The 13,254-nt window shown below is 40.2% G+C and overlaps 2 protein-coding genes across 2 annotated transcripts; both read right to left on the bottom strand.

The window, feature by feature from the left end:
• Positions 1-4,717: 4,717 nt before the first annotated feature.
• On the bottom strand, positions 4,718-7,008 carry LOC124067943 (signal-regulatory protein beta-2-like). The gene is made up of 6 exons (XM_046405739.1): positions 6,903-7,008; positions 6,479-6,811; positions 5,901-6,257; positions 5,677-5,799; positions 5,462-5,496; positions 4,718-5,364 (listed from the first exon to the last, which is right to left on the bottom strand). Exons 1-6 carry the CDS (start codon positions 6,964-6,966, stop codon positions 5,227-5,229), a joined length of 1,050 nt encoding a protein of 349 aa, XP_046261695.1. The 5' UTR covers positions 6,967-7,008; the 3' UTR covers positions 4,718-5,226.
• Positions 7,009-10,589: 3,581 nt separating this feature from the next.
• Positions 10,590-12,729, bottom strand: LOC124067944. Its single transcript, XM_046405740.1, has 6 exons — positions 12,594-12,729; positions 12,123-12,455; positions 11,631-11,987; positions 11,407-11,529; positions 11,090-11,139; positions 10,590-10,999 (listed from the first exon to the last, which is right to left on the bottom strand). The coding sequence occupies exons 1-6, from the start codon at positions 12,634-12,636 to the stop codon at positions 10,865-10,867; spliced, it is 1,041 nt and encodes a 346-aa protein (XP_046261696.1). The 5' UTR covers positions 12,637-12,729; the 3' UTR covers positions 10,590-10,864.
• Between the last annotated feature and the right edge of the window lie 525 nt (positions 12,730-13,254).

Genomic DNA, 13,254 nt, shown 5'->3' with positions numbered 1-13,254 from the left:
TTGTGGAGGTCATGTGTTAAAAGTCCAGTGAGTTGGATTCTGGAGGATTTAGGAATAGAAATGGAATAGAATATTTATTATTCTGTTGTCATTAGTGTAGAATCACAGTAATCAAAGGGTTACAGTAAAACACACAGTAATAGAGTAACTACTGTAAGAAAAACGGAGGAATAAACCCAGTAACTGACAATACATTGTAGAAAGTCACAAATGATCCAATGTCTGTAGCAATCATCTAAATATGAAGTGATTTGTTTTATTTTTGTGTATTTAAAAAATATGTATCCATTCATTTACCACAGTGATGCACCAAGTCAGAGGAGCCATCTTAAATAGTTTGTGAGGCAGCCAATCCAGACGCTCCACATCATCACCGATGACCCGCCCACTCTGAGGTTAGTCACATCAACAGGAAGAGCACAGCACACAGAGTTGAGTTGGGCTGTTAAACCACTGCTTTACTTCTCTGCTGAGGGCAAAAGGTAGCAGCAAAGTGATGCTCACAGTGTCAGAGGAACAGGAGCTGTTCAGGAACTGTTCAGCTGGAGGCTTTTAGAGTGTCTGAACTATATATTTTTATTTGAGGGAGGGAACCCATGTGGACTGGAGCACCTCACAGTATAATACAGTCCAGTTCAACAACACAAACTGTGGCATCAGAATGACTACACAAAACAGAGTTTTCTTCCCTCACTTTTCCAATCTGAATGGTGCACGAGAATGAAGACAAATCAGTAGACAACCTGTCTATCTACAGGGCCAAAACTACCATAACATTGTTTAGAGCAGCGCATTGTGGTTTGTAGATCACTTGCCGATCCCTTCTTGAACTGCCACCTTAACATGTTGGAGGGATTTGAGTTCCCGAATGATCCGAGAGGCTTTGTTGTCGGGAACTCAATGTCCCTGGTAGGGTCTTCCAAGGCAAACAGGTCCTATGTGACAGGTCTGACTAAGAGCGGTTCAGAAGAATCTAGTGAATAATTTAACAACAAGGACATGTACGTTGGCCAGATTGGTGTTACCGGGGCCCCACCCTGGAGCCAGGCCTGGGGTTGGGGTTCGCAGGAGAGTGCCAACAGGCATTCTCCTGCCACGGGATCCGGCCGGGCACAGCCCAAATAGGCCACGTAGGTCGGGTGAGGCCCATCACCCGTGGGAGGGTTCAGAAGGGGCTGATGCAATGTGGTTTGGGTGACAGCTGCGGCCGGGTGCCCCGGCGACCCAAACCCTCGACAAAAACTCTGGCTGTGAGGACATGGAATGTCACCTTACTGGGGGGGCTAGCTAGTGAGGAAATTGAGCTAGTGCAGGAAATTGAGCGCTACCGGCTAGAGATTGTTGGGCTCACTTCCACACGCAGGCTGGGCTCTCCGACCCAACTTCTTGAGAGAGGCTGGACTCTCTTCTATTCTGGAGTTGCCCATGGTGTGAGGCGGCAAGCTGGTGTGCGCTTGCTTATGGCCCCCCAGCTCAGCTTCCATGTGTTGGAGTTCTCTCCGGTGAACGGGAGGGTAGTTTCCCTGTGCCTTCGGGTCTCTCACTGTTGTTCTGGCCTATGGGCCAAACAGCAGTGCAGGGTACAAGGCTTTCTTGGGACAGGTGATCCAAGGTGCTCTGCCTGGGGACCCCATAGTTCTAATGGGGGACTTCAATGCCCACATGGGTGACGACAGTAACACCTGGAGGGCCGTGATTGGGAGGAACGGCCTCCCCGAGTGCTAGTGCTAGTCACAGTTTGTCCATAACAAACACCATGTTGATGCATGGAAGGAGTCAGTTGAGGTGGCTCAGGCATCTGTCTTGGATGCCTCCTGGACGCCTCCCTGGGGAGGTGTTCTGGGCATGCCCCACTGGGAGGAGGCTCCAAGGGAAGTCTGGGTATCCCTGCTCAGGCTGCCCTACTCAGCAACTGATAGAGAGAGACATGGGAGGCTGTGTGGGGTTCAAAATAGCACAGTCTTGACAGATACACACCAGACACACACTGGCAGGGAGTTCAAAAAGTCAACATCACAGGCAGGGAGTGAGCAACAATTCAAAAACCAATCAAACCGAATGAGCACATTGACCCTAAAGAAATGATTTCAGTTTGTTCAATTATAAAAAAGTCTCTTGTGTCGTCTCCCTCTTTGCAGCTTTACCCTCACTACATATCCTGTTGAAGCACATGGTCAGGTCTGTTCTGAGTAAACAGAGTCTGTGTGTGTTTCTGCTGCATGTGGCTTTGCTTGTTGTTAGCAGACATGCAGGAGGCCTACAAAGATATTTCACACACCTGCCGGTGCTGCTATGTAAGTCAGGGGGTAAAAACAACATCTTAGCAGGCTACATTTGCTTTGGAAACCTTTAATTATTGAAATAAAATGTCATGGCATGTTGTTGTTAAGAGAAAATGCTTCAGAGTGAAGAGTTTGATTGTGCTCGAAAGCATATTTGTTTGTCCTGATGACTGAATTAAATCTGTCTTAAGTTTAATATTGAGATGTCAGGTTTATTAGGGTTACGACAGACGGTACATCACATTCACTTGTTGACAATATGAAACATGTATTCAGTTCCCATGAAGTTTTTATTTGCCTTTTGTTTTTGGTACTGTTACCTACACTGTAACAAATTTTCCTGTTAAATTACAGTAAACTACTGGCAGCTACAGTTGCCAGCTTCACCGTTATTTTACGGTGTATCTACTGTGATCTACAACAACAGTTTAATACTGTAAAAATATTACAGTATTGTGCTGTATGGAAAATAAACATTACATTATTATACTGTCAGCTCTTTGTTGCCATTATACCGTTATTTTACAGTTCCTACAGTATTCTCCAATAACAACTTATTAAAACTAGGTTGAATACTGTAGAATGTGATCTTCACAGTGATATAAGCTAATGAGTTAAAAGTTTCACATTTAAAAATGAAAACCCCAAAAATAATAATAAATGAACAGAATACCACGGAAATAGCTCAGACAAGAGATGGCTTGTGGGCAGACAAACAGTGGGCATTTATTAAAGCTTAACATTTTTAGTGTCCATAAGAATCCATAAGAACACCATTAACATAACATTACATGTATTTAACTTTGTATTGTCCTTCCGGATAAAAACTGAGTGGGTTTGGTTTGACTGTTTGAAAGTACAAATCTTCAGCCAATCCCACTTTACTAACTATACTGGGAGTTTGTTTCCTGCTTTCCTGCACCAATATCATAGCAACGAAGAAAAAAACTGAGTAAACGCTAACTTTATTTCACACATTCCATTAACGTCAACTACTAAACATATCATATAGTCCAAAAAAGAACTTGGGCATTTGACAGTTTGATCTGAACTATATTGGCTAAATAAAGCCCCACTCAAAGTCCATCACATTTTTTATGAGAGTGACGACCTGGGGATTGACTGTTGTTGTCTTTCTGTGGACCAGCTTCCCTGTCTCTTTGACACCACCTTCCCCTGGCTGGTCTTTCTTCCCCTCTCAGGGTTAATTCCCACGAAGTGCCTAAAATGTAATAATAAAGTATATAAGATATTAGAATATGTATTCCTGCAGGTCTTACCACATATGTTGCAAATTTTCATGTTTTCACTACTACTATTATCTCACCAACACACGATATTTAAGCTACTCTGTCAAGGAAAATAAAAGCATTGCATCAACAACTAGTTAACTAACTGTTCTCCCTATAAACGCCTATAACTCGTTTTACTCGAAAGAGTACCACTACAAATGGTAAAATAGAACATTGCAGCCCACCATTAGTAGATCTGACAACAAATCAGTCAAGGATCACAATAAAATCTTGGACATTTGATTAAACTGCAAATTTAGTGAACCGCTAATGACCTAGCCAATTTATGCTAACTTAAGTAACGTGCCTCAACAGAGAGCTAAACTTTTGTCCATATAGTTTAACTTATGCTAGCTTGAGACACATAATTTTGAGTCAGTCTTTTCGGCAGAAAAACAGTCAATGAAATGTTAATCTTTTGCAAGATTATATTTACCTTCTTAAGAAAGCCACAGGATCAGGATGGATGAGGGTATGCTGCGCAGTTGACGAGAGAACCGAGAGAAAACAGCGGGTGGGGCTTCAAGTCTGATTTAAAAAAATACTGTATCATACCGTAAGATCATACGGTAGCTTGCTGTAAAATAAAAATAAATACTAATGTAATGTAATGTACTAATACTAATGTATTATACTGTAAGATTTTACAGAAGCTTACTGTTTTACTGAAGACATGAGAATTTACAGTATTCAACAGTATTAATGAAAAACGGTACACTACTGTACCAAATATCCCGTATTTTCACAGCAATTTGTTACAGTGTATGAGTTCAACATTTCCTTTGTGGAAATTCTATTTACAAAGAACACGTTTGCTTTTCATATCCTTGTCCTTGTCCATGGGCAAGACACTCATCCTGATACTGGACCACAAATTGCTCCTGATGGCTTTTCTATCAGTGTGTCAGTGTTCATGTGAATGGTTCTCGGTCCTGATGAGCTTACATGGTGTTCTACATTTCACACATGTAGAAACATGAGGTGGAATGAAATTAGTTTACCTGATCCCGGTATAAGCCCAAAAACCTAACAAAATACCTAATGCTATAAATATAAAACAACACTATAAAAATGTAATAAAACAATCAGAATAAAAGATATAAAAACAGTAATCAGGGAGCAACAATATTTACAGCAGTACTGCGGTATTGTGCAAATGGTGAAGTAGTGCAATGTTGTGCAGAGTTGTGGGGCACAAACTGAAAATATGTTCGCAGGTTTTTAGATTTCTGTTAAAAGTTTTATTTACTGCAATTAGTTTTACATATCATGTACACATTGATACATGAGAGATGTTAACAGACTTAAAACTGAGCAGCAGATAAAAGACAAACACAGATTAAAAACCTCCCTCAACCCTCGTCGTCTTTAAGATGAATCTTTGAAAAAGCCTGTTTGAGTGGTGGCCTGATAAAACTCTTCAATGACTTTAATAAGAGAAAATGCACAAAAATAAATCAAGACGTAGATGCACAAAACTCATGTCACCAAAAGCCGAAAATGATCCAATCTGGATATTCTTATCTTTTACACAATTTCAGACTGGACAAAAATTTAGTTTTTAAATATAGTTACCAACGGCAAATGACAGTGATAGTTTATACATCTCATTGGAAAGAAGCTGCTTTGTAAAACACAAAAATATCTTAGCTTTAACTGGCAGATCCAAAAGTCCGGACGTCAGAGTAGATTATCCCTCCTTCAGTTGTTTTTACATTCCTTTTCCCTGATTTAGCAGCTTTGCTCTTGGTGAAGGTTGGTGCAGAATAAACCAATGAGTTCTCGTCTCTCTGAGCAAATATATGAACAAAATGTTATGAGATACCACATGTTGACATTTACGTATGTTAATAACTATTCAGTCATCATCTTTTCTTTATACCTTACCTGCTGACATTGCTGGTCACCACAGGCTGTTTGAGCTTTATTAAAAAATAAAAACAAAGATTTAGGGGAAAAAAGCTGTAGGTTAATTTTACACCAATAGACAATATTATATTTATTGGAAATGGGGCAACATCATTAAAATTGACTTGGCTTAATGTATATATCTTGACATTTGCTTTTGCAAAATGCTGTTTTATAGGCTGAAATTCTGTTACCTTTGCAACAACCACAAGAATTTTTCTTGATGGTAAAAATCAGGCAGGTTATAACAATCAGACTTAGAGCCAAAGCAGCACATAACAGAAGCAGAACTGTATTGTCCTCCTGCGTGTTAGGGGCTGAAACAATATGAAGAAGAACAAACAATGAAAGTTAACATGATGTTACAATGCAGGGTTTGCCAAACATCTTCATGGATATTGAAATATTCAGCAGTTACCTTGAATGTCCATTTTTGTTCCATTTCCAAATAATATCTCCCCACATGTGGCCACAGCACAGTAATAAGTCCCAGCATCAGAGGAGCTGACGTTCTTAGAGAAGCTGTAGACACATTTCTGTGGAGCGTGAGCCTCAGGACTCTTGTCACATCCATCACCAGAGTCTCCATGAGTGTAAATGACACTGGGATGAGATTCATCTGATCCAGCTTTGAACCAGAACAGACTGGGACCTCCTGGACATGTTTTGTCTTCAGGGTCAGAGAGGACTGAACACTGCAGAGTCACTGAGTCTCCTGGATGGACTGAATCAGATGGAGGCTCCTGAATGACAGCAGTGATATCAGGTTCTGATCCTGGGAAAATGTAAAACATACATGTTTACTTTCATGACAATTAAAAGTTCAGTACAGGCAGTTTAATCCATAAAAACACATCATCACAGCATCATGTTTAAATCTATTCATATCCAACACATAAATGCTGTTCTATAATACCGTGGCTGTGTATGGTTTCACATTAAATTGCTCAGAATAATTTTAAGGAATTTGTAGGCCAGTGTTTTTCCTATAGTTACCTTTGATATTCAGAAATGCTCCTTTCACAAAAGTGATGTTAAGACGCTTGACTTTCAAACAGTAGTAAAATGCAGTATCGCTCAACATTGCTTTTGTAATGTGGAGATCAAATCTATCGGGCTCTTGTTTGGAAAAAATGCGAGAAATTCCTTTCACACCATCATCATGATCAAAGCTAAAAGCTTTCCCCAAGATTTCAGGCAACTTTCCAGCAACGAGCTTGATCCAAAAAAGGGTCCAAACATTCTCAGATGACTGACGGGCACATGTTAGAGTCACATTTTGTCCAACAGCAACAGTCTTTCTTACAAAGTTTTGCTGGGCTGCGCATCCTGAAACATAAAAGAAACACAGAACAGTGAGTAACAGCAGAAAAACATTTGTATGCCTCCTTAGTACTTCTGACCTTGTACATGTACTTACGTCCCACTCTGAGCATCAGCAGTATGTAAAATAAGATATAAGACATTTTCTGCTCTTTCCACATGAGAGAATGCTGTTAATTTGCTGTGTATATTAAGACGATTCACCTTTATGTGAGCATATCAAATGGGAGGATACAATTCAAGAACAATCTGATTGGCCCGTCCTTACGTTGGTGTTTCACTGTACTACCACAGTGGAAATATATCAACCAAAACTTTCCAACTTTCAGACATGAAACAGCATCAACAGCACGCTTTTGTCATCTCATGGTGGTGTTTGGTTCTCATGGTGGGTTAATTTATATTGTTTGTGGTGTACTTTTTTTTATGGTGGTGAAAGATTTTTTTTTTAAATAAATGTTTTTGGTTTTTTGGAGGATCACCATTCATTACAATTCAAGTTGAAATCCACCCTAAAATGGTTGAGAAGTTTGACAGACCAGCATTCTGCTGGCTCAGAGATGAAGTCAGTGGATCACCAAACCAATTAGAATTTGTCCTTAAAGTTTATGAACGTTTGTGCAAAATGTCATGACAATCCATACAACTGAGATATTTCATAGTTGTTGCTGCTTGCATAGCTAAAACATCTACACAGCCATTCATCACAATAACCCACAGAGTTAGCCAGAGGACAGGACCAGGACAAGCTACCCCTCTTAATCAGCCCACTCTGCCTTTCACTCATCTGTAGTGAAACACATGAGCAGGAAGAACACCTCAGAAATACTTATATCCATCGTACGTTCTGCTGCTTCACTGCTGTTCAGTTGGGCAGGGGCCCATGCCAACATAACAACATGCATTAGGTGGAAGGCACTCAGAGAGCAATTCAATTCAATTCAGTGCAGTCTCTGTGCTGTGATGTTCCCTAAAACCTGACTGAAAGACTTCAAATAGGCTGTTATTATGGAGATACTTGCACACCTGACTGGCGACAACTTTCTCCAAATTTTTTGAAATGACGACCAGGTTGGAGATAGGCCTATAGTTGGATCAAGAGTGGGCTCTTTTTTTAACAGGGGTTTGATTACAGCAACTTTAAAAGACTGTGGGACATAGCTTGGTGTCAGGGACAAATTAATAATGTCTAGTAAGGAGGTGCCAAGTAAAGGGAACACTTCCTTAAGTAACCCGGTAGGACTTGGATCTAAGAGATCTTAGAGGAGGAAATGATAGAAGCCAATTGTTGAGGGTTGATAGGAAGACATGAGTCCAGGTACGTATCTGAGTTAGTGGTTATCTCTAAGTGATAGGTGATGCTAGGTGATGCTAGGGGGTCTTGAATGTTATCTCTAATGGTTACAAATTTTCATTGAAGAAGTTCATGAAATGACTGCTACTGAGATGTGGAGGAATGGATTACTCAATAGAGTTATGACTCTGCGTCAGCCTGGCTACAGTGCTGAATAAAAACCTGGGGCTGCTCTTATTGTCTTCTATGAGTGATGAGTAATAACTGGCTCTGGCTGTACGGAGTGCTGCCCTGTATGTTTTTAGACCATCTTGCCAGGCCTGATAGAATTCAACTTTTTTTGTTGAACGCCATTTCTTCTCTATGTGTCGTGATCTTTGCTATAACTCGCGTGTTTCCTGGGTGTACCATGGAGCAGAGCTTCTTCTAGTTATATTATTTTTTGATAGAGGCACAATTAGGTTGAGCGTACAAAGTTATCAATGTCATGGCAACTAGGGGTGCATGAGTCCCCTGACACACTGAATCTGGGTATTGTACTAAGAATCGAAGGAACTGCTTCCTTAAATTTGGCTATGGCATTATCAGACAGACATCTAGTGAGAGTGCTTCTGCTGGGTTTTGTGCAATTGGCTAAAATAAAATCAAAAGTTATTAAATGATGTGCAGACAAAACTGATTCCAGAGCAGCACTCTGTTGGAGGACCATAACAGAAACACTTTCCCCTGTGGGAAATTTAGAGCTTTTCTTTTGTTAAAAGACCCATTATGCTGTTTTTTTGGTAGTTGTAGTCTAGTCCTCACATTGCGGCGCTACAGAAATGTAGTTCTAGTAACGCAAATAAAGTCCACTGGCTCAGTGATGTGTGGTGACCTGTCCATCAATAAAAGGGACAGGAACATGTGCATGGTAATATATTAACGTACCGTTAAATCAATAACTCAAAATGTTGTCTCCACTTCTTTTTGAACACATGCACACAATTCAATACACACAATGATCGACAGAAAAGAAATAACCAGAAAATGCTGTTTTTAACAAAAGATACACCTGAAACACTTCAGTCAACTAATACAAGGAAAGCTGCATTGTTGAGGCCAGGCATAACAGCATAACACATTCAACGGGGTCTTCCCCTGCCCCTCTTGCTCTCTGTGTTAGTCTCAGGAACCTGATCACTGCTGTAAAACCATTTTATTGTCATGATTAAGCACCACAGAAACTCTTGACAGTAGTTAAAGTGTGCAGAGGGAGGTTGGGCCTGTTCAGTCATGGTATGTCACAACTGTTTTCACTGCACTACTTTGTGGTTTAGTGACTTTTCATTGGTAGATGCTAAAGGCGTGTGTGTCTGTGTGTGTGTGTGTGGGGGGGGGGGGGGGGGTTATATTCACCAGTCCCACCCGGAAACATGTGGCAAAAGCAGAAGTCTGAACTGCCATCTTGACTTTGCCTGACTGTCTGCACAAAGCTTCTTTAGCCTGATTAAAATCTTTTCCTGTGAACATACAGTACAACTAAATGACCATGTAGAACAATGTGCGTTTCACTTCCATGCAAACCAGCTGGCACATTAGAAATGAAAAAGAGTTCAACTAGTAGATTCAGTTCCCATGGTTATAATGTCAAGGCTTTAACAAAAATCAAATGTGTACCACTTGTCCATTAACATCTCCATGAGGCCAGTATTGTAGACAAATAAATAAATACGTTGTAAGACAATTTCACCCTCTGTGAGAGATTTGCAGTGATGGAATATGAAACAACATCAGCAATACCAGGAGGAAAATATTCCCAAAACCTATTAAGATGTCCAGATTTTACTACTTGCACTTTAAAGAAAGTCAAGGCAGTATCTTTGAACCCAGACTCAAGTCCACTTTGTGTGAAATTTGCTTGTTGTGCTGGTGCTTGAACCAGTTTCCTCATGCAGTTCAAAAGTAGTCAAGTTGAAACTCCTGCTGTGAGCAAGACGGCTGCTTGCTACACAAGAGCCACAGACTGTAAACATCAGCCCACATTCGCTTTCCTGCTAAAAGCTGCATCTTATGCATGAACAAACTTCTTGTTCTGCACCATCACGTGTTGATTGAAGGACCAAACAAACCGTTGTTTGAAAAGATTTCTCCACTAAAGGCAGTTTGAGGGGCAGAGGGAAGACTATGAAGTAGCTGCTCAGCGGCAGCACAGGAAACAGCATATAAACATGCTGGCAGATGTGTTAAAACTGGTAGACCATAGAGAGTTGGACTCAAGTGAACAACATAACAAAGAGGTCTCAATGAAATCTACAGGTCAATGAAATTATGCTGGAACAAATAACACAAGAGGAAAAAGAAAAACTAACTGATAACAAGGGAAGACAAGACATGGCTTAAATACACTGAGAGAGCAAGACGCAGGTGGAACTAATTAGGGCTGGAAGAGCAATCAACAGAACAGGAAGTAGGAGTGCAGCGGAGAGGAGACTGACAAAATAAAACAGGAAGCACAGTACACAGCAGAGAACAAGAAAACAGGACTAACTGAACAAGGTGTGTCAAAATGTCAGGTCTGTTTGTTCAGATGCTGGCCAGGATATATTTAAATTTTAATTCATTTCTGATCTCAAGAATGGATGACTAAATGTGATTTCAGTTGGACTTTAATAACTTGCAGGCTTAAAAGATACACAACATGAAAAGTTTTTTGTTAATTGCAGAATGCGTTTAGCATGTAATAACTCATTTTACACAGAGATTTTTGGCTGTGATTGACTGAACTTCTAATCCAACCCAAAAGCCTTGACAGCAGCGTAGATCCTCTCTCTCTCTGATGAGTTTGCGTCCCTCGTTCCACTGCTGTCAGTTCTCATGGTGGTGAAGACGACAGCAGAATAAACCCAAGTGTCCTCAACTCTCTGAGAAAATATATGGCATGTATTGTGAGATGACAATCTCAATAAATGGCTTTAAATATCATAAACATTCTTGTGGAAGGTTAATCTTACCATTAACATCCTTAAATGCTGATTTTTCTGCCCAGCAGTGGTCACAGTGTCTGTTAACCAAACAATGAGAAACGTATGAGAACACATAAATACAGACAAGAAAAATAAATATTGATTAGCTGATTGAATTGAAGTCATTATGGGGAATTTTGTGTAGAATTTTGAGGAAATAAATGAATTTAATTCATTTTGTAATGAGACTGTAACATAATAAAATGTGGAAAAAGCAAAGCGGTGTGAATACTTTCCAGATGCACTGTATATATCTTGATGTTAGCTTTGACAAAATGCTGTTTTATAGGCTGAAATTCTGTTACCTTTGCAACAACCACAAGAATTTTTGTTGATGGTAAAAATCAGGCAGGTTATAACAATCAGACTTAGAGCCAAAGCAGCACATAACAGAAGCAGAACTGTATTGTCCTCCTGCATGTTAGGGGCTGAAACAATATGAAGAAGAACAAACAATGAAAGTTAACATGATGTTACAATGCAGGGTTTGCCAAACATCTTCATGGATATTGAAATATTCAGCAGTTACCTTCAGTGTCCAGTTTTGTTCCATTTCCAAATAATATCTCCCCACATGTGGCCACAGCACAGTAATAAGTCCCAGCATCAGAGGAGCTGACGTTCTTAGAGAAGCTGTAGACACATTTCTGTGGAGCGTGAGCCTCAGGACTCTTGTCACATCCATCACCAGAGTCTCCATGAGTGTAAATGACACTGGGATGAGATTCATCTGATCCAGCTTTGAACCAGAACACACTGGGACCTCCTGGACATGTTTTGTCTTCAGGGTCAGAGAGGACTGAACACTGCAGAGTCACTGAGTCTCCTGGATGGACTGAATCAGATGGAGGCTCCTGAATGACAGCAGTGATATCAGGTTCTGATCCTGGGAAATACAAACATGAAATGAAACATGCTTTACTCTCCTAATGAAAACTTTAAAATACACATCAACACTTTCCTCTGAAGTCCTGCCTCCATATGAAAATGTATGTACACTGCTGTTATAAATGGTGTTTACCTTTAATTATTAGAAATGTTGCATTCAGAAATTTCATGTCACGTAGGTATACTTTTACACAGTAGTAAAGTCCAGTATCACTTCGCTTTGTTTCTTTAATATGGAGAAGAAACGTTCCAGGTCCTTGTTTTGCTGTGATGCGAGGAGTCTGATTAATACCCTTATAATCAAAGGTATATGTTGCCCCCAAGAATTCAGGTAAGTTTCCAGAAACAACCCTGATCCAAAACAAGGCTGTTGTTCCATCTTGAGCTTTCTGGCGGGTACAGGTCAGAGTCACATCATCTCCAACACCAACAGTCTTCATCTCAACGATCACATCATCTGTGCATCCTAAACATAACATTAAATACATCAGTAAAGAAACAACAGAGATGCAATCCATTCGTACATATGTCATGTTAAACTGATACAAGACGATGATCAAATACTTGAAATGTTTGTGGAAAGAATTTGATTTCATGTACTTACGTCCTAAAGTGAGTGTCAGCAGCAAATAAAATGTGAAAAACATCTTCTTGCTCTGCAGCAGTTAAATTAGATGATATTAGAAGACGCTTCATCTTAATGTAATGATAACAAGTGGGAGGGAACAATTTCACTGCGATCTGATTGGCCTCTCGTGATGTTGACCTGTCGCTGTACTACCACAGTGGAAATAATATCAAAACTATTTCCACCAGAAACACATGAAACAACACGAACAGCAAGTTTTTGTTTGATGTTTCAGGGTGGGTTTCTGTAACTGACACAAGAGATGGTTTGATTTGATCTTAATGTGACGCTTCACATGTTGGGCCTCCTCACTGATATGATGAAGCTATTTTTGACACATATCTCCCCTCCATGACATGTACAAGAAAGAGGAAGGAGAGACCACATGACACAGAACAAAACATGATTGTGTGCTGCTTCTTCAGTGGGCTTCATTCATCACCATATTCATTGGGGTTCTCAGCTGACTCTCAGAATACAAACTAGCCAACAGGTGCTAATGTTCTGTCATTCATGGTGTGTGGTATTAACTTTGATGCTGATTAATCCTGGAGAGCCACAGTTACATTATTTGTTTTTACACTTGCTGAAAACAGCACAGTGTTATGTACGACTCTGATGAGAGCTGTGGGAAGGA

This window comes from Scatophagus argus, chromosome 12 (assembly GCF_020382885.2).
Source record: "Scatophagus argus isolate fScaArg1 chromosome 12, fScaArg1.pri, whole genome shotgun sequence".
Taxonomy (NCBI): Eukaryota; Metazoa; Chordata; class Actinopteri; family Scatophagidae; genus Scatophagus; species Scatophagus argus.
This window is presented reverse-complemented; position numbering and strand designations above follow the sequence as displayed.